Below are 21,189 nucleotides of genomic sequence, written 5' to 3' on the forward strand. Positions count from 1 at the left end.
GACTACACAAACATAGATATCTCATTATTCATATATAACTAAATGATGATAATGTTGATGTTATGTGTACCAGCTCCAGTACAGCCCGCTGTTCAGTACATCTGGTTCGCGCAGACGAAGAGCTCAAAGGAACAAATACCAGCTTAATGATGGCATGAGCAGGTTCGGGCATGTGGGACTAAAAACAGTGACATTCACAACAGAACCCTTTGAGTCAGCAGAATTACTGAGAGACTGACATTATCAGGCTGCTGCGGATCTCATCATCTGTCACTGGAAAACTACAATGACACTTAAACTGATGATTGATTTATTAGTTATTGCTTTGATTAAAGCACATCTCCTCACAGTAAGAGATGTAGATTTTGAGGCTTTGCTATTTTTGGCTTGTGAGTTTTAGCTCTAAGGCAACTGATACATGTCTGAGAAAGCAAATAATAAATTTTATATTACAGATTCATGGTAAAAGCTCATGGTGAAATACAGTTTAGAGGTAGATAGGCTGACACTGAGAGTTTGCTATATGTTTCTACATATTTCATACATGGTATTTTCTTGATATGATAACTTTATAATTGTTAGTTTTATGTTTTTATCATGCTAACCATCTCTTCTTCCACTTTTTTCTTTCTTTGTTGTTTCAAAAAATGCAATGTGAAAAGTTTGGAAAAAATTGCAGCTATTTCCAAAGGTGCTTTTGAGGCTTTTGTGACAAGTCCAAGCTCTTTAAAAGGAAAGACAAGTGAAATCAAATTGCAAGTCAAGATGGCAACTGAATGCTGACCATTACTGTGTAAGAACACAGCATCAGTGTTAATAGGTCAAAACTTAAGTAACATCTAAAGTAAGTCTTAAGTCCCCATATTTGTGACTTAAGTCTCATGTCAATAATCTGTTTTATATCAATTTAAATAATGGATGACTCCACAAATAAAACAACCGAAATTGTAATAAAAGGGAGCAACCTCAGGAATAGCAACATGATCTGACAGACATGCAATGTGTACCGTTTGCAGTATCATGAGTGGACACAAGTAGCAGTAGTAGAATTTTACGATGAAGACACATAATAACAAAGTATGTCAAAGTAAAAAAAAAGACGTTTTTCAGAGAAAACAGTCATTCTCCACTAGACCACCACCAAGCAAGTATCTTTGGATTTTAGAGCTTTATAACATAACTACAGTCTCCATACGCTCCTTGTTGTTTAACAGCTGCATACGCATGCCATGCATCTTGTCATTAATGCTGGATAAAGCCTCTATTGTCCTGGCAAGAACCTACAATAGGCACCTCTGCTGCATGCTTATTTCTGCATTATTTTACTCTGTGCTGTACGTAATGTCTTATGTACAAATACAATGAAATCCTATCTTATCTAGTGACAAAAAAAACCTGACTGGCAAAGCCAAATGTATCTTGGAAGTCACTTAACTGGATCTTTATTCTATTTCATAATCAGAAATTATTAGGAATTCCTTAACACAATAATATAAAATCAATGGGCCTCCGTGGCTGCTTGCTGGCATTTTTTTCAAGCCAGCATTTAAAGCTTGTTCATTAAAACAGGCGGGCTAATTAAAATGACTGTCGGTCAAAAGTGTCTCCCAGCTGGAATTATATTACACACACTATAATCAATCAGGCTGAAGATTCAATTTAAAAGCAATCAGCATTTGGTGGGTTTTCTCGAATCAATAGTAATCCGATGATAATTTTGACCCATGGCTATTCTTTATTTTTAGTCTCAAATGTTCCTGCTCTCTCAATAGACTTATGGGAATGGGTGCCAGGCATGTTGGGGATGATCCAAATCCCTGCCATGGCTCTGCACACTACATTACCCAGCAAAATGGCCTTACATGTCTTTTTTTAAAAGCAATACCGTCAGGCAACAGCACATTCTGGGGGTCGGATCAATAGTTTAAAAGAGTGCTTTTGATAGGAGAGGTAGAAAGCGACTCAAATACACATTCAGACTTCACTCATCTCAGGTACAATTTTGGCACACATTTGGAAAATAATTAGTTAAAAGTATCACAAAACTTGTGTGTGCACCAAGATTAGTCATTACCCAATTCCGTGTGGCTTTGGTAAATAATGGACTCACTATCAGCTTCACAGTTAAATGTCGATTCTTTTTCTTTTGCGCAACAACAACTGATGCCTTTTTGAGAGGAACTAGGGTTATATTTTAAACTGTACCTAGAACAGTAGCATTCTTTTTTTTTTTTTACTAAAGCACATCAATCAGTAGTTATACTCATGGTGAAGAATAGTATAATTTTTTACAGTTTTATTCTCTTCATGTAACTGAGAGTAGCCTGAAGACAGAAATAGCCCTGCAGAAACAATAAGTACAGCAGATCTGCTCCATCACGTAGACAGCCCAAAAGAGAGCCACTCTTCATTACAACATTTATCATATCTTGCTGCCTAAACTGGAGTTAAGAGGCACGTCTGTGCTGACAACCACCACTTAAAAACTTCAAACTTGCTCTTACACTGAGCTTTCAACCAGTCTCAGAAAACTATTGGGTGTTTTCCCACCAGAAATTCAGTTTGGTGGAGTAAATGACAAAAATAACCTCCAATGTGCTTAAGTATGCCTCCTGTGAGTGTTTATACCTTTTATTAATTTATGGCCGTGCTTATCTCTCCCAAACCTCATGACAAAAGAGAGTCAACCTGCCATATGCCACTGAATACAAGCCATAAATCTATTAAGCTGTGTTATGATTAGATCATTCAACTATAAGCTTAAGCAAGAGCATCAGATGGGCAGTTTTTCCAATGGTCTTTTGTTGTTACAACTTGTTTCTTAACCTGGCAGCTGAGGACAAGGGGATTCAAGTAAGACTGTCAGCAATAAAAGAGAAATTGGAAAACGGCTTTCCAGTTGCACTGAGATAAAAGCTCTTTTGGCAACAGCATTTCAGCACATGACCTGCTGTGTCTGCATGTTCGGAGGTTCAAACTCAAACAAATTTTGAAACAGCAGATTTTTGTGCCATTTGTCTCTGCTGAGTCCTGCAAAGGAAAATGTCCATGCTCTGGTTTTGAGTGCGTGCGTGTTTGAGTTGGAGGTACTAATAAAGGATGACTGAGTGAGGAAAGTATTGCAGCTGCAAAAGATTGAAGTCATCATAATTTAATTTCAACTTTTAAATTACATTGTTTGCAGACATATCAAAACTATGCAGATAGTACTCTGTGTTAGAAACAGAAGGATTCTGTGATAATTATACAGCAAAGAGATCCTCCTGTAACTCTTGCAAAACTGATGTCATGCCTCACGTCAACCCAGTAATCAAGTGATTCAAGAAAGGAAAGAATGTATACTAATGGAATAGAACACTCTCAATGGGGGTGATCAAAACAATAGTTTTCATACCGACAGTCACTGTTAAGAGGTGGAAAAAGACAATTACTGTTTGGGGATTTGGGAAAGAAAGGTTTTTCTCAGCTTTCTACATTTGGTACAGTACAACTCTTGATAAATATTTTGACGCCGTAGTAGCGTGAGGTGTTGGTTGTTTGATTTGTAACAGGGTGATTTTTGCCTTGATCTTGTGGACAGTAGCTCAACAGGCTCTGCGGGTTTACAGCTGAGGACTGCTACTGACTTTTGCACAAAATGTGTTCATGGTTAAGTAATAAATCAGACAAAGAGACTTTTCACATCTGTTCACCCAAGTATCTAGGCGCCAGAAGATGTCACCGTGCACCATGACAAAAAAAAGTGTCCAAATCGCAGCATTCCAGCTGCCTCACCAGAAATGCGTCACGTTGAGATGTGTTGAGTTCAAAGAGGTTTCTCCTGAGTTGTATCACTGTGTCAATAGGCTCTAATTTGTACCAGAGAAAACAAAAGACTTATGTGATCATATCATACCAATAAAAGATCATACTAAATGATCCCTCAGGAAAATATCAACCCAGATAAACAGGCTCTTTGGTGTTACTGATGCGATGATCCACTTTCCCACAGGTGCTGGTAACAGGTGGGGGTCGAGTGGAGTGGGGAAGAGGCCTCGCCAGCATGGCCGGCTGCCACAGCGGGTCAGGGGATCATCTTCCGCCCAGCTGCTGATGCCCTGTTATCCCCGAGCCATTCATCACGGCTCGCTGAGAGTCAGATATGCACTGCCCCTGAACCCCCCCAGCTCCTAGCATTCCTCACTTTCCCCTGTGGATCTCGCCGCTGATAGCTGTCAAGACCATGCTGATGTACCCAAACACCCACCCACCATGTTTTTGCATGTATTGCAATGCTGGTTTGAATCTGTTTTAAGAACTTAACCACATGCCACTTTTCACGTTTGTTTGTCTGTCTGTCTGAACCCTTCACTGCAGCCTGTGTCTTTAAAATCGCTGTATACAGTACTGAACCTAAGGACCAGACAGTGTGTTTACAAGTTGTAGCTCCATATTTATAAATCATGTATACTACACCCTTTTGCCAACCAATTTGCAATGCATGCTATTCAGTTTTAGATGTTTATTCTCTTTCCACACATCCGGTGGTTTCCATTACTTTCTGTACAGTACCAAAATCAATTACCAGACTCTCCAAACTTGTTTGAGTTGTGTAATCCATCATTGCAAACATCAAGCATTAATTTTGTTAATGGTACCATTATCGTTGCGTGGTAATGCAGTTTAAGTGCAGATTGATTTAAAGAGTTACCGTCTAACAATAATGTAACTGACAAAGGTTAAAGGTACACTCTTTAGTTTTTGACCACTAGTGGCACCATGGAGCAGTATTTTGTCGCACATGTCCTATTTTATATTGTATCTGGTGCTCCAGAAAAGGGCAATGAAGAAAAAGACAACTAGTTTTAAAAATATAAAAAGAAAAACATGTTTTCTTAGATGTTTCAACATGTGTGTTAGGCAAGGATTCACACAACGATGAGACTGAATATAAAGAGTGATAAAGAAGAAAACTCAACAGGATGCAGTGATGCGGACCTGATGTTCATTATGTAAAATAAAGTTTTAATAGCCTGTTGATTTTCGTATCATAAAAAAATGAATGGAAACCAAAGAATGTCTGGAATGAATGAATGAATGAATGAATTGAAATGTCTGAAGCATAGCAGCGACATTGCCTGGTTTTCAAAATGATTAGCTGTGATGTAAAGTAGCCCTAAAAATATATTTATAGTATATATAGTTCAATAAATTGATGCAACCAATCTGGGATGTTTTCCACCCATAACGTTATGGCTGTGGTTTGCTGCCAAGCAACAGCAGCAATAAAATTCCCTAATTATGATGTTCAAACTAGTTCATAATACAAAAAATAGCCTGCATGGAAACACACACGCCCAGTGTTTTGACACATGTCTTCCTCAGGAGTGTGCTGGCTGTTTGCACGCGAATCTGGCATTACTCCTGTATCTGCTTGCCCTTAAACAACATATCCAGGAGACATAAGGTAATCCACTGGTGATATACATAACTGACTGATGCTGAGGCTAAGTAAAGATGAAATCAGAGGGAGCTACTGCTAGTACACATATTGACAGACCCTTTGGCAGGGTGGTCGCCAGGTAACTTCATGTCATTATTGATCAGGTGATTCAACCGATAGATTTAGTCAATATGTTGATGGATTGGAGGTGAGTTAGTACAGGCAAGGTAACAACTGTCTTGCAGCAGCATGGGGAGGTTACATCTAAAACAATGCATGTGAACTGAAGCAATGACTATAAAGGTAAAGTGCTGACTTTCAACTTAGTTTGAGTGTGACTAAAACCGTAGCCCTATTTATACATAGTCACCCAGTTTTAGGGGCCAAAATGTAGGACAAACTAAAATAATCTTTAAATTAAACCATCATATTTAATATTTCATATAATAATTAAATTATCTAATTATAATCATCTGAAGTCTCCAACACAAATAAACCAGCGGACACTTGGATTTTCCCTGGTGATTCTCTGCCAGACCTGTAGTTGAACCATCATCGCTTTGTGCATGTTTAACTCGCTTTTTGCCCTCAAATCATCATCAAATGATATTTACAGTGCAAAATCACCATGCAGCATGGTCTCACAACACTTTCCAAAAAATACACAGTCAAATACAATCAAATGTAAAGATCCGTTGTATTGAGGTCAGGTGACTGACCCAACCATTTCCACTGTTCTGTTCTTGTCTCTGTGTTTAGGATCATTGTCCTGATACCAAGCGCCTTACACTGATTACCAAATATGGATGTCAACAGTCTCAAATTAAAGCTGAGTGTCTAACCTTCAACCCCATAGTCATTGTTTTCTTTCAAATCCAATGTTCTGCAGTACAGAGCCAAAATAAATTGCCACTTTGGGTAATGCAAAAAAATAAAACAAAGGACTTTTAGAGCACCTCAAACCTCACATTAAACACACTACAAGGGAACTACACAGGGAATGTGTTTCCTCACACGTCCATATGATGCAGACTTAACTCTTAACCAGAGCGGTCAGTGGTGAGTGGGGACAAGTCAGGAGTAGGTCATGCTTCAGTGTCTTGCTCAAGGACACTTGAACACAATGACACAAGGACAGAGATCCAGTAGAAAGACACACTGACTGTCTAGACCAGAGACCACCCAGTTACTGAGAAGGTCTCTCTAGCCAACAAGCTAACCTGCCTGCAGTAAATAAAAACTCTAAAAAGATAAAAACGAAGCCCTGCAGATGCCTGAAAGAGAGGCTTATTTTATTTTAAGAGACTTCGTAAAACCACATCATGATGATGCTCAAACTGATCTGCAGAGACTATAAAATTGTGTTCTGGATTAAATTAACACCACTTGTGTAAAAAGATACAACTTAAATTTCTAAAATATCATTGATGAGCAAGGAATTTTGCAATTTACTGCTGGAGTTAGTGTTTGGCATCAATTTCAGTGTGCAGAAAGCAATACAAATATATGAATATATGAACTGCACGACAAGACAGACCATGTCAAATGCATTGTAAATAAATAAAAGATATTTAACCTACTAAGTCTGTGCAAGCTGTACACTTTTAACTAAGCTCCTTAAAAAGAAGTGTCAAAAATATACATATTAATACAGCAGATGCCATTCTAGAGGTTGCCATCACACTGCAGCCAGTCAGGATTTTTTAAATCTCAAGTCTAACATAAATTGAATAGATATTATTTGGGCTAAATAATGTCAGTTTTATGTTTTTTTAAAAACTAGCTAGGAATGTATCAGTGTGCAACAAGACAATATGATCCTTTTTGGTTATTTTTGCTAAAATAATTAGTGAAACTGTAAAAAGTAAGAAAGAAGATACTTTCTTAAATAAGGTTGGGGATTTAATAATTCATTGTGCTTTTTTTGACAGTTCAGAAAAAAAGCAGCATTTGCATTTCCTCTACAAAACAAAACAATGCAAAGCAGTTCTACAATGGCTATACCTACACAGTAACCCCAGCCCCCTCCCAGCTCTTACCACATTGTAGCAAGACTTCTTGTCTGATCCAGTGAAGTGATAGAGGTCTACTGTGTTGCACATCTGCATGTACATTCTGAACATGTTGTTGATGTGTTTCAGGGACATGATGCAGACGGCTGAGTTAGAGGTCGGCTCCGGAGAGTTTGGCTTTCCTCGGGCAAAGGCGGTGAACAGCACGTCATCATCTTCCTCCACTTTCAGCTGCTTCTGCAGTTCAACATCAGTGCCCACTTTAGTCACATAGGCTGCCTGGAGGATGTTGAATACCTTCACATCTTCCGTAGAGCGCCGTCGCCTTTTATTGGTGCTGATGCATTCAAGGGGCATCTCCACGTAACGGCGGATCACATGGTCTGAGGAGCACATACGGACTATGCGGGTGTGGTAGGCCTGGGAGTCCCTGTTCACCCGCTGCACTGTGAGGAAGTAGGTGAAAGGTCCACTGTGGAAGGAGTAAACATATCGCAGGTAGTAGTTTCCACGTAGAGATGGAATTAGGTCCATGTATGAGCGGTTGGAGAAGAAAGTGAAGCCATTCTGGCTTGTCTTCATCTTCCGCAGAGAAATGGTATGGGGATGTGTTGCCCTGCTTGTTATGTTTCCTATGCCTGGGATCTCAGAGTTCCCAACAAAGAATTTGATGACGTTGCTCTCCACATTGAGCACCTGAGAGCCTGAAGGGCTGACCACAACATCCGAGTTGCTGGGTTGACCTTTGCCTTGCCTCACCTTGTCTCCGAAGCAGTACACCTGTTCGTCTACGGTTTTTGGACTAATGTCGTCATCCAGGACATGACGGCGGCAAATACCGTTGTCTGCAGAGCCGCAACTATACAACCCCTTATCATAAATGTTCTCCACCACCAAGGCAATGTTGTGGTTGTCCATCCTGTCATTGCTGGTCAGTTTCTTGCCACAAGTCTCGTTGGCAAGCAGCGGCCCTGTGTGGTACTCTGACAGCTTTGTGAGGTTCGGGGCCAGGGCATAGATTCTGTTTACAGCCCCGACATAGATGATCCCATCCAGCGTCACCATGTTCTGGATGGGGAAGTCTGCCGTGAATGTTGGGAGCTCGTAGGTGACTGAGAGGTTGAGTTTGTTGGCCTCAGGTGAATTATCACACTGGTCCTGTGCACTGGGACACAAGGCCCACAGCAGCATGATGGCATGAAGCGAGTGGAGATTCATCCTATAGGAGACATGAGAAATGAGTTGGTAAGGCATCCCTACTGGAACACAAAGAACTCAAAACATTCATCACAGATATCTTTGAATAGGTGGCCTCAATTGTCTGGAGTGTGAATGTGTGGAAAATGGGGCAGTCTGTGCTGAATAGGAATCACTGAGGAGAAACAAGGGGGCCATCGAAATCCCTTTTTAGACTCATAAATGGAACTGTATCAGGGTATAAAACCAGGGTTTGCTCACTTCACCACAAGCAGTGAAACCATTCATGCTGAAGTTAGTGAATACTTTATGGTGACACACAGCTTTGATATCAGCCTCCTAATCATCAGTGCTTCTACTTCTGACTCCACTGACCCTAGACAAGCCAGCAATGAGACCTGGGTAAGCACTTCTGTGGTGCTTTCTGTTCCCAAGTGACCACAGCGAGAGGCCAAGTAGTGAATCACCCAGAGAGCAGCCCGCTCTCCAGGGCGATGCAACCACAGGCCTAAGTTTAGACAGCAAGGACCCAAGGGAGCAGAGATAAACTTAATTAAAACAAAAGAGGCAGGAGGGAGAAGGCAAGGGGGACTATTCTGCAAAATGATAAATAACACCAGCAACTAAATGGTAATCTACAGGGAGATGCATTTAGTGGAGGATGGGGTGTAGGGAGGAGAGCAACACCAGAGAATCTGCAAAATGTGCATTTACACGCTCCCTATCTGGATGTGGTTATAACATGATCCCCACATGTAAAACAAAACAAGGCAATAACAACCAGCACAGTACGTTTGGTTTTCACACTCATGCCCACAGTGATGCATAAATTCAGCAAACGGTGTCTCATTGTTAGCGGCTCATTTGTTCGGGAGATTTTTCATATTATCACAGTATTTCAGAAGATTTTTTATAGTGTGTAGCAGTTTATGTTAAACGGCTTTTGTATAAAAAGTGCTTTACAAATTAAGATTGATTGGTTGATTGAAGATCTAAAGACAGATAGATTTAACAGGTAGCCTACTTGTAGGCAAACTTCTATGAAAGTTTACAGCAGAGAATATTACCAATAATTGCCAAACACATAATATAAGAGTCTGAGGCAACACGGTAGAAGAATAACAGCGATTTAGTAGAAAATAAAATAAGGAGCACATATTTAGAACCCCAAAATACACGTTAAGATTATATTACAGAATATTACACCATATTAGAGGCAGTTCTTTTTTAAGCATATTGATGAGTATCGTCTTGTTTTGGTTATGAGTAGCCTAACACATTATTGCGCACCTGCACCAAACACAATAAATTTACAGTCTCTTCGCATGGCTGTTTTTTCAAAGGACAAAGGACGGTGGGAAACAGTGAAAATGTTTTCATTTTGAGAGGAAAGTGACTCATGGCGAAAGGTCTCTGAAAACACATTTGGGAAGTTGGTGAAATTGTGTTAGGAGCCAGAAAAAACATTTCAAAACAAGCTGTGATATCCAGAGGAGGAGGAGGAGGAAAGGGTTAGGAGTTTCAGGGTCAGGGTTTCTGCGTTTTTACGCATGAATATACAGTTTGAGAAGGATTAATAAAGAGAAAAGTAAATAAACTGTGAGAAAATGTATAGATAACAAACTCACCTGTTAGCGAGCAACAGTGTTGTACGTTCCGCTGATTCAAATCATATTCCGCTAGTCTCTCCAAGAGCGGGACTTCTGGACTTTCTCATCAAGTCCCAACTGGTCGCTGTAGACGTTCCACTTCGCTTCTCCGTGAAAAAACTCGTAACAAAAGTGGCCAAATATTTTTCTCAATCCGACTTTACCTGTTTTCACACCAGTTAACCTCTTGTTCGTTGCTCTCCAGCTGAAACCGGTGAGAGTCAATGACTCACTGCATCCAGCAAAAACACGCCGCTGCTGCTGTTGCTCACGTCTCAGCTTCTCTTAAAGCTCCGCCTCTTTCTCTCCAAACTGTGTGATGCGTCCAGGTGCTGCTGCGGCTCCTCGGTCTGTGCAGCTCAGGTGAGAGACCCAAGGAAGGAAAGCTCTATAAACGTTCAAAATTAAACAAAACCCGAACAAATGGTCACATAAAGTGCATGAAAGGAGGTATTTCTTTCTTCTTCCACCTGACTCTCCTCCAGCACCCCTGTGAGTCAGATGACTGGTTATAATGTTAAAATGGCTCACTCAGCCATAAGTAATGAGCTAAGTTATAAAGGCTAAACCAACTGTATGTGTGTGTGTGTCTCAGCCATGAATCACAGTGCCCTGCATAAGAAAATCCTTTGTCCCACTTCCTGAATGGAGGGCAGTTGGAATGAAGACTGGAAACCCTGATAACAGAGTGTGGATGGAGAATTAATAGGTACAGAGCTGGCGAGAAGCGGCACAACGGCTGTTTGCATTCACTTTCTGACAGATAGTGACATGTGAGGGTTTAATGAGACGGACAGTCAGAGGATGAGTGTGTTCAAGTGAGTAGAGGAGTGATGTGATGGAATCTGTGACATCTTCTATGTAAAACTAGACATATCACTCAGTGTGTGGATGCAATAAGTGTTTCAGTGAGGTAAAGTGTCATTACAGAGCAATAGTTTCCTCTCTTCTTCTCCTTTTCCAGTTGTTAACGACAGCAAAGCTCAGCTGGTTTTGCTGTATTCAATCTTGGAATTGAAACTGATCATCTTTGGCTTCACATAGAGAGAATCTGGAGAAACCCTCCCAGATTCATCATCCTTTCTACTCCCAGATTTCCCAGAGGACAACACTGTTACCTCTGACATCACACCAGAGAGCCCTTAAGCTGTCACTGTACATCATCAACCTTTATTTCTTCTCAAAGGAACTTTGAAGAAGAATCTTCATTTGCAATAGTGTTAATGAATACATTGTCAGAAACTGAAGGGTTATGTGCAGGACTATTTTTTGCCATGATGCAGTGAGTTCCTAGAGTCTCGTTGTTATCGTGAGGTTGTCAGGAAACCAGCTGAGACTCCAGGAATAAGCGAATAAGCATATTTTGCCAAATGTTGAATTTTAACTCAACTTTCAGCATAATTATTTTCATTTTCAATTTAAGCTCAGAAATCAAGGTGTCTTACTGGATTAAACCATTTTGTCCAATAATGACATGAAACCATTGAAGTATCTCTCCCTTTTACCTGCTCACATATTTGATAATAAATCTGGTTGAGAGCATCAGCTAAAGGCTCCAAATGTAATTAAATTCAAGTGTTCCTTCAAAAAAAGTACTCTGATAAACAGCCATTGTCCTCTTTGTCTTTTTTTTCCCGATGAGCCAGAAGTTTCACAACACACTCCCCCTCTCTCTGTAGTCTGTGTTTGTTAGAGGAACACTGTTTTGCCGTACCTCAGGGTACTTCTGCCACAGTTGCCAAGGGGTGTGTCTGACACAGGGTGTGTGTGTCTGACTGTATACCCTTGGGGTGTGTCTGTGTGGCTCCTGTGGTGGTAAACTCCATTTTGGCTTGGGCGCTTATATTGGCCTATGGTCTTGGAGAAAAGCAGAAGAAGAAGAAGGAGAAGAAGAAGAAGAAGAAGAAGAAGAAGGAAAAGGTTGGCTTGGTGGTGAATCTCACACTGCTGGTATGCAGAATGTGGAAACCCCAAAGAATGACATATGCTGTAGGAATGATCTGCATCCTGCAACCACAACACCTGCAGCACAACAGCTATGCGCTTTCTATTTTCTGTGCATATTTTGGTCGAGGCTGCAAATTAGCTGAGATAAAAATACAAAGGAGAAGATTTAGATGTTTAGTTTGTGAGAGTTAAAGCGTCAGTTTATCCAAATCACAAAAAACAGGGACTCTGTCACTGGAAATGAATGTGGCCTTTTAATTTTTTAATAGATTATTGCTCAAGATCAGTGGCCCACATCACTAATGCAAACCTTTGCAGCCAGGTTCCTAAATCTGGTGGGAAAACCTATAACAAGAAGAGTGGAGGCTGTCAGCGGCAGATGGTTTTGAAATGAGCGGTACAACAATCATATATGGGTTACAATGTTCCACTTGTGCCCATTTTAGCCAATAGGTGTATCTGCAGACTTGTTCAAATAAAATCAAAACTATCTTCATGACTAAATACCACTTAAGGCAAGTGAGAAAATATGTTTTTTGTCATTTGGGTGAAGTGACCCTTTAAACCCCACTACAACTTGCAGGCATCTGACTTATTATGGCACCATCTGCTGGTGCTCCAGGTGGACAGGCATGTTTTGGTCTCCAGGGACATGAAGGGAGCTTCAGGCCTGGGTATTTTCCGATCTACTGAATACAAAGTGAAGCAACTAATCTCACAGACAAACGCGAGTGATTGGAGGAGCAGGGCTGCACTCTGTCTTCTTCTAACCCTTCCTATGCACCTAAACTTAGTCCAACACAGGTTATTTATCACCTGCAGGGTCAATACAAACCCTGGTTAACTGCTGACCGGACAGTAAACTCTGATTAATGCTCTTGACCCATCAGATGCCCCGGCTGCTTTATTCTGTGGATGGACTCTTTGCCTCTCACAGTTTCTTTAGCTCATTGATGGAGTGGTGATAAAGTGTGCGCAGCCGTCATCACTCAGCTGTGTATCTCCATAGACAGCCTTCTTCAGCAGGATCTTTGCAATTTATGATAGATAACGACTGTTCACAAAAGATTCTAAAAGGTCAAGGGAGGATCTTTAGCTGATGTTCTTGTCTGTACAGTAATAACTCTTAACGAGAGAGCAGGTCGGTGTCTACATTAAGTATTGAGTGCTGTTGAAGAAGAGTGCTGAGAAATAGATGGTTATCTCATTTAATGCCTGCCATGCTCTGCAGTGTGTCTGAGATGGCGAAAAATTCTTTGAAATGTTTTATTGATAAAATAAGTTAAGTGACAAACTATCTGCTTAGTTAGATACAAACAAAAGCTAAAAGAGCTGCTGTCTAAGTGCGCTGTACAATTAACAGCTGATTAATTACTTCTTTATTTAGGGTTAAAATTAGATTTTTCTTGATATAATAAAAAAAACATCTAGAGTTTCCATTGATAAGATAAAAAAAACATCTAGAGTTTCCAAAAACAAGACTATGTTACAGAAATTACAATCTTTCAAGGACATTTTTGAAATGAGTTGATTAAAAATAAAATAGAAGACTCTGTTTCATGTTGCTGTTATTCTATTTTTAAATGGATGTCACTGCTCACTGATGGTCATATTGTTCCCTGCCTAGACTGAACCCTTTGTCACCTTTTGGTTACAGCTTGGCAGTCATCAAACCGTGCTGGATGGCTAGACTCCATATTTCCATGTCTGGAGACGTAGATCTCCGCTCCCATCTTCTAGTACCTGTGAGTTAGATAAAGGAACTTCTAATGAAAAAGGAAATCATAAGATTACAATCTCATACATTACAGGAAATGGTTACTGCAGCAGACAGACAAGAAAACTGTCAGTCAAGAAGTTGCTGCTACATCCGTATCTGCCAATCTGCTCATATGAAGACCCACCGAAGATCATCAGTGGAGGTGTAAATATAATAAAGAAGAGGCAATATCAACTCAGTAAAGTACACATACTGTGTGGCTTTTAGGCCACATAGTCCATCCATATCTCAGTGATGAGATGTTTTACAATAGATATAGCTCAGAATATGTAATGTGGTCATGTTTCAGTTAATTAGACAGCTCTTAAATCTCAAAGTGATTGAGAATGACACAGTAATTGGTTATTAGTATATGTTTGTTTCAAATGTCTGTAAATCAACTGAAAACCATGTTCAACATGTTGTAACATTTTGTTAAGCAGATAGTTTCGTCAATTGTGTACACACACTGTAAAAAAAATAAATAAATCCACTTGTACCCTATAAGAACTCAGCTGCAGATATACAGGACAAATGTCTCTTTGACACTAGTTACTGTAAAAAGTCCCCTCCCCCATTACATTTGAGATGCTTTTTCTGTAATGTAATCAAATTAATATAATAAAAACTTTACGGCATTCATTATACTGGATTACTCCATTTCTTTTTTCCTCTGCTGTGTCAGTCTCATCTTGTAAAACTGTTTATGGGAAGTCTTCAAGAGCACTTAGCCTGCTCGTCCTGGCTGTTTATCTGTGGAAGCTTTGACTAAAATAAACCACAGTCAAGTGCCAGGTGACAGTATGACATCTGGGCATTTTTAAGCTGGTTGCGCATTTTCCCTTTTCTCCACTTTTGTTTTTGCCCCCATTCATCATGAGCCGAACTCAAAGATCTAAGACTTTCTCTGTGTACACAAAAGGCCTATTTCTTGCAAATATTGTTGACAAATCTGTCAAAATCTGTGTTAGTAAGCACTTCTGTTGGCGGAGATAATCGATCCACCTCACAGGTGTGGCATATCAAGATGCTGATCAGACAGCATGGGTATTGCCTTAGGCTGGCCACAATATAAGGCCACTCGAAAATGTGCAGTTTCTCTGTATTAGGGGGGTCCAGTGGGGTCCGGAAACCAGTCAGTATCTGGTGTGACCACCATTTGCCTCACGCAGTGCAACAGAACTCCTTCGCACAGAGTTGATAAGGTTGTTGATTGTGGTCTGTGGAATGTTGGTCCACTCCTCTTCAATGGCGAAGTTGCAGTCAGGTCGATACCCTGATAAGGACGACGAGCATGCAGATGAGCTTTCCTGAGACGGTTCTTGACAGTTTGTGCAGAAATTATTTGATTATGCAAACCTGAATTGTTGCAGCAGCTGTCTGGGTGGCTGGTCTCAGACGATCTTGGAGGTGAGGATGCTAGATGTGAAGGTCCTGGGCTGGTGTGGTTACACATGGTCTGTGGTTGTGAGGCTGTTTGGATGTACTGCCAAATTCTCTGAAAGGCCTTTGGAGACGGCTTATAGTAGAGAAATCAACATTCAATTCACGGGCAACAGCGCTGGTGGACATTCCTGCAGTCAGCATACCAACTGCACGCTCCCTCAAAACTTGCAACATCTGCGGCGTTGTGCTGTGTGATGGAACTGCACATTTTTGAGTGGCCTTTTATTGTGGCCAGCCTAAGGCCCACCTGTGCAATACAAAAACTGTCTGATCAGCATCTTGCGATGCCACACCTGTGAGGTGGATGGATTATCTCGGCAAAGGAGAAGTGCTCACTAACACAGATTTTGACAGATTTGTGAACAATATTTGAAAGAAACAGGCCTTTTGTGTACATAGAAAGAGTCTTAGATCTTTAGGTTCAGCTCATGATGAATGGGGGCAAAAACAAAAGTGTTGCGTTTATAATTTTGTTCGGTGTATTTTAATGCAAACAGTAAAATAGTATAGTATAATAAAATCTATATATTCAAGAACTTCATTGACATTGTGCAAGCACTGTGTCAACCTCAAATGATACATTTGTGTTTAAGACTCAACACATATTTACAAAGAATAAATATATATTTATTTATTTAATTATTCACACTTTCATTATAAAAAAACACTAATTTTATAAAGCCTTATTTCTGCAGATCCTGATAAAAGACTGAAGGTAGAGGATGTTGTCTTGTTGATTTAGTGTGCAGCCTGATGTAATCTTACTTCCTGCTTTGTTCTGGAGTCTGTGAATTTACAAAACACACATGGGTCAACTTTTAACACATCCGTAGAGAAGGACCACACAGATTTTGGTCAGCCAGGTTTCAGAACAAAAGAGTTTGGTTCTGTAAAGCCTAACAGAAGTCAATGTTCAAACAACACAGATTATATATATATATATATATATATACTTATATATATACATAACCCTCAGTAAATACATGAATATTTTTGCATATGTTTTGCTCTCCATTAACACTAAAGTGATTTAATTATATTCAGTTCCTGAAAGCTCTTTGTAATAGCTGTTATGAACACACGTTTCCAGTATATTTGAATAAACAGAGGAAGAACATGGCAATAGCCGAGCTAATGACTCCGTCAGAAAGGTTGATTGATAGGTGATGTCAGAAAGAGCACAGCAAGGAGCAATAAAACTGGATACAAAATCAACAAATGAGGATATGAGATTTTGTTGTTATACTTTGTCTCAAACAGATGTGGTAAAAGTGACGTATCCTTTTAAAGACTACACTGACTGACTGAGGGAGAACCAGGTGTGCCTGGGGGGAGGAACATCTGTAAAGGCCTGTTGTGGTTGACGTTGAGCCTGAGGGAGTGGATTTGTGCCAGCCTTCCTCATGCTTGATGTCATAGCAAGCTTCATCATCTACACTATTCACTGCTGTAACAGCTGCCAGAGCGTTAGGCCAAAAACTATTCAGATTATTCTTCTGAAAACGTTGGATGTGGGATTTTCCCTGTATAAGTGTGAAGCCTTGTTTTCATTACAAGTCTGGTTACAAAGGAGCTTCTGTAAATTCATCAACAACCAAAGCAAATTTAAGAGGCTGGAGGAAAAAGTAACACACCACATAGGAACAGCAGTTTCTGTTCTTTGTTGCTCATCAAGTCTGAATTCAGACTTGATGCCCTGCAGGCAAACGGGCAGAGAGCTTGCTGTGTGTGGGGACAAAGGACAGCAGCAGCTTCCCTGAGGGTTTGTTTGTTGAAACCAAATAAAGAGGACATGCTCTGAACACAGAGTGCAGTTTGTGGGATTTGACCTGAGAATCTGGTTTTGTAAAAAAAAAAAAAGACAGAAATGTGTTTCAGTTGCAGATGTCTGTTAACAGATCAGGAAGGACAGAGCTCCTCTGGACTTCAGACCATTGTGCAGTCAGTCAGCGCCCACTGATGGTTGTGTTCCCCTAGTAACAGGTTGTAGCCTACACTTCAATAAATCCAGTTCTGCAAACTTTTGAAAAAAAATTGTCGAATGTAGAGAAATGTGTGGGTATCAAATTAAAGAATGGGGGTTAAGCAAAGTAAAAGTAAGACAAATAATAACAAAATGCATACAACAATCTGAGGACTTTGCAATATGAGTTTGTCTGCCATCAAAAGTTTGCATTACTCTTTATTCCATGGTGGCGCTCGCTTTCATATTTCATAGATTGTATATGCCATTGAGGGCAATGTTTCAAATCAATGAACTGGACTGCTTTCTATAACTGATGTGATGAAGTGCCTGTTGATTACCACAACCATCCATAAATAGCTTTATAAATGATTTTCTAGACCATGTGATATATCATGACACCGTATATAGTGATATTGTGATATATCGTAAATCACATATTGTGATGAAGGATTTTATCCAAATTGCCTTCCAGATTTGAATTGAAGTGTCAACTGCGCAAATAGTGCTTTTCGTGATAATTTTCTTGGGTAAAAAAAAGAAGATTTAATTGTTCTAAATATGCAACTTTCTTGAATTGCCCTTGTGGCAGTCTCTGTCGATTAAAGGAGACATGGAAGCTACACAGAACAACTGGACAAATAAAAAACAATTAATCAAAACGAGATTATAAAAATCTGTTGAGCGAATGTCCTGTCCAAGATAGCAGTATAAATGACAAAACAGAATGCACACAAAATACACACTCACACTCACACCAAAATTTACCATGTAAGCTCTCAAAAGGCAGCAGTCCTGCAGTTGGGTCAGGGGTCAGGGCTTACAACGCTGAAGTGACGTAGATGTGAAAGCATCTTCTTAACCACCATCTTCAGGGAAGGTGAGTGCCTACTTGATGTGTTTTGACAGCAACAAATTACACAGAACCACTAACAAGTCTGTCTCTAATCACTGCTGTGTTTGATATGTCTGAATGTAGGAAACAGCTGCTGATCCTGCAGCCCTCCAGGTGGTTAAAAGCCACAATGTTTATGTCACCTGGTCTCTGACTTTCCACTGACGAATGCTACTGACACTGGGCGAGTCACTGAGAGAAGAGAACGTCATGTCTGCATTAAGTCTGGTACATCTAGCTGCTATTGCACTCGCTTGTTCAGTTGACAACCAAGGAATTTAGACTTATTACTTCAGTTCACTTTTTGGAGAGAGTTGTATGCATTGCATGTAATAAATCATCGGATGGCAAAAAAAGCAGTCAACACTTAGTACTCTCATAAAAATATCAGTGTTGATATATTAATTTTAACTAAACAAAACATCCCACAACTTACAGTGTTATGTGATACAACATGGCAAATTTAATTGCTTTGTACTTTTAGTGGTCTGATATTTTCTGTATATAAAATATACAAAATATTAGGACTTCTTGTTCTTTCCATGACTAAAAATGTAAAGTGGAAAAGATCTGTTGGCATCCAATATTACAGTAAAATACAACTATGACAAAATCATAGATGATTGATTAAGCAAGGTAGATTTGTTAATAAAATAAGCTTTAGTCCTGCAATTTACATCTGACACATATTTTTGTGTACTTTTGATCAGGGGCTCTTTAAAGGAAAATAAAGGGAGTTCTAAATGCCTCAGCACACAATGATATTTTGGAAAGTAGTCTGCTTCCAACCTTCTGGCAAGAGTTTGTGTTTGGCCCTTTCCTGTTCAATGTGACAACACCCCTGTGCACGACCAGTGGTTTTCCCAGTTTGGTGTAGAAAAACCATACTGGCCTGCACGGAGCCCTAACCCCAACCCCATCCAACACCTCTGGGAAGAAGTGAAACACTGACTGTGAGCCAGACCTGATAATGACAATGTTCACCAATGTTCTTGTGGTTATATGTAAAATTATATAAATGCCCATGTTTTTGGCATGACATGTTCAACAGTCACATATGGGTGTCTTTTCGTTTACATTTGTATTTCTCAAAATATCCCACTAGAGGGAGCTGTTGCATTGTCAAATCTGAAGTAAGTCTCTAAAGTGATCAAGAGTCATAACAGACCTCTCAAAAAGAATTTTATGGTGATTTTACATTAGGTGAAAAAAAATATCATCCACAGGGATCATACATTGATTATTAGCTACCTTATTATTTGTATTCATAGTCACAGGATGATGGAGCCTTTCCCAGCAAGCACTTGGCATAATAACACCCAGGGTAGTTCTATGGGTGGCAGACTCTTGAAATCTGTTTGCTGTCCCAATGAAAATCAGGAATGTAAATGAACTGAAACATTTAGCTGCCCTAAAGGTAGGAAAATTCCATCCAAAAATCTCAGCTCGCTTCACAGTTTAATAAAAAAAGTTCACTCCTATGGTCAATTAATTCTTGACCCCAGTTTGACTATTTCAGCAAGTAGGTTTGTAGTAAACTTTAGAACCCCCAACTGATATCTGATAGAACAGGCAAACTTACCACCACCACACATAGGAGCATTGATTTAGCACCTGGTGGTAACTTCTCACCCTGGTTCTATCAGGTCACTTCCATTAGCTCACAAGTGCCACTACCCAATCCTGTCGTCTGCATGAAGGTAACAGAGCGGCCTCTGTGTTCTCTCATCCTCCTGCTATTTCTGCTTTGGTCCTGCACTGCGAATCACTCACTTCTCGAGCAAGCAGGTTTTACCCTGCCAGGACCTTTTGCATCCTGCTCAGGAGTTTTGTCACCCTGTGTTACTGTAATAATGCTTAAGGTGTCTGAGTGCAGACTGAACGACTCTTTTAGTTTACATGTATTGGGTGTTCAGAAGAGTTATTCTATTCAACTGTATTGCTTTCTTGCCTGTCTCACAGGGTCTTATTTGTGCCTACCTCTAGCCTTAGTTTGTGCCTTTCATGTACATCACACAGCTAACCATCAGGTTTATGATGTGGCGTTATTTGAAAAACCGAGAAGGTAATTAACTGTCTGGGTCAAAAAAATATTCGTTCAGCTGCATGATAAAGAAGATTTCAACCTGTATGTTAAGTAGTGACTCTATTGTCAATCCTAAAAGATGATATTGTATAGTATTGTATCTCTTGTTTTATATAATGCAAGAAAAATATAAATGGGTTATTATGTGTGAACATATGTGATGATAAAACTTCTCAATGTTCCTAATGCAAACTGAGCACTTTGGGCCACTATCTTTAAGTCAGGAAACTGGTACTGACACTCCTGTCCATATAGTTTTGTGTACTTTTGGCAAGTACTTCTGGTAACAGTTTGTGTTTGGCCCCTTCCTGTTTTAACATGACAACACCCCTGTGCACAATACCAGGTCCATTAGTTGGTGCAGAAGAACTTGACCGGCCCGCATAGAGCCCTGACCTCAACCCCATCCAGCATCTTTTGGATGAACTGGAATGATGACTGTGAGCCAGGTCTTACGGACCAACACTGGTACCTCACCTGACTGTACTCTTGTGGCTGAATGTACAACAATCACACATGGCTGTAATGTTTGGATGTCCACATACTTTTGGCCATTTCATTTAGCTCTGTGACTCAGATGTTATGTTGATGTATGAGAGGCGCAAACTAGAGCTGGGCTACAATGAGATTTTGCTCCATAAAATGAAACAAAAACAGCGGCAGCTTTGAACAGCTCCCCCTGTTCCCTGTTTCTATGGTATTCATTGTTTCATTGCCTCTTGAACGATTAAAACAAAGAACCATTGTTAAGTTGACTTGACTTCATTCTCAACATGCTAAAACTGTTGAACAATACAGTTTACAGTGAGAGTC

General features: G+C 40.0%; 1 protein-coding gene across 1 annotated transcript in view; it reads right to left on the bottom strand.

The window, feature by feature from the left end:
* The window catches only part of met (MET proto-oncogene, receptor tyrosine kinase), a 67,572-nt gene extending 57,046 nt beyond the window's left edge, over window positions 1–10,526 (bottom strand). The window contains exons 1-2 of the mRNA XM_046037596.1: window positions 10,260–10,526; window positions 7,462–8,653 (exon numbers count right to left, since the gene is read on the bottom strand). Of these exons, the coding sequence (XP_045893552.1) occupies window positions 7,462–8,652 (1,191 nt within the window). The 5' untranslated portion in view covers window position 8,653; window positions 10,260–10,526. The remainder of the gene's footprint in view (window positions 1–7,461; window positions 8,654–10,259) is intronic.
* Window positions 10,527–21,189: the final 10,663 nt, after the last annotated feature.

The sequence above is a fragment of the Micropterus dolomieu genome, linkage group LG22 (assembly GCF_021292245.1).
Source record: "Micropterus dolomieu isolate WLL.071019.BEF.003 ecotype Adirondacks linkage group LG22, ASM2129224v1, whole genome shotgun sequence".
NCBI lineage: Eukaryota > Metazoa > Chordata > Actinopteri > Centrarchiformes > Centrarchidae > Micropterus > Micropterus dolomieu.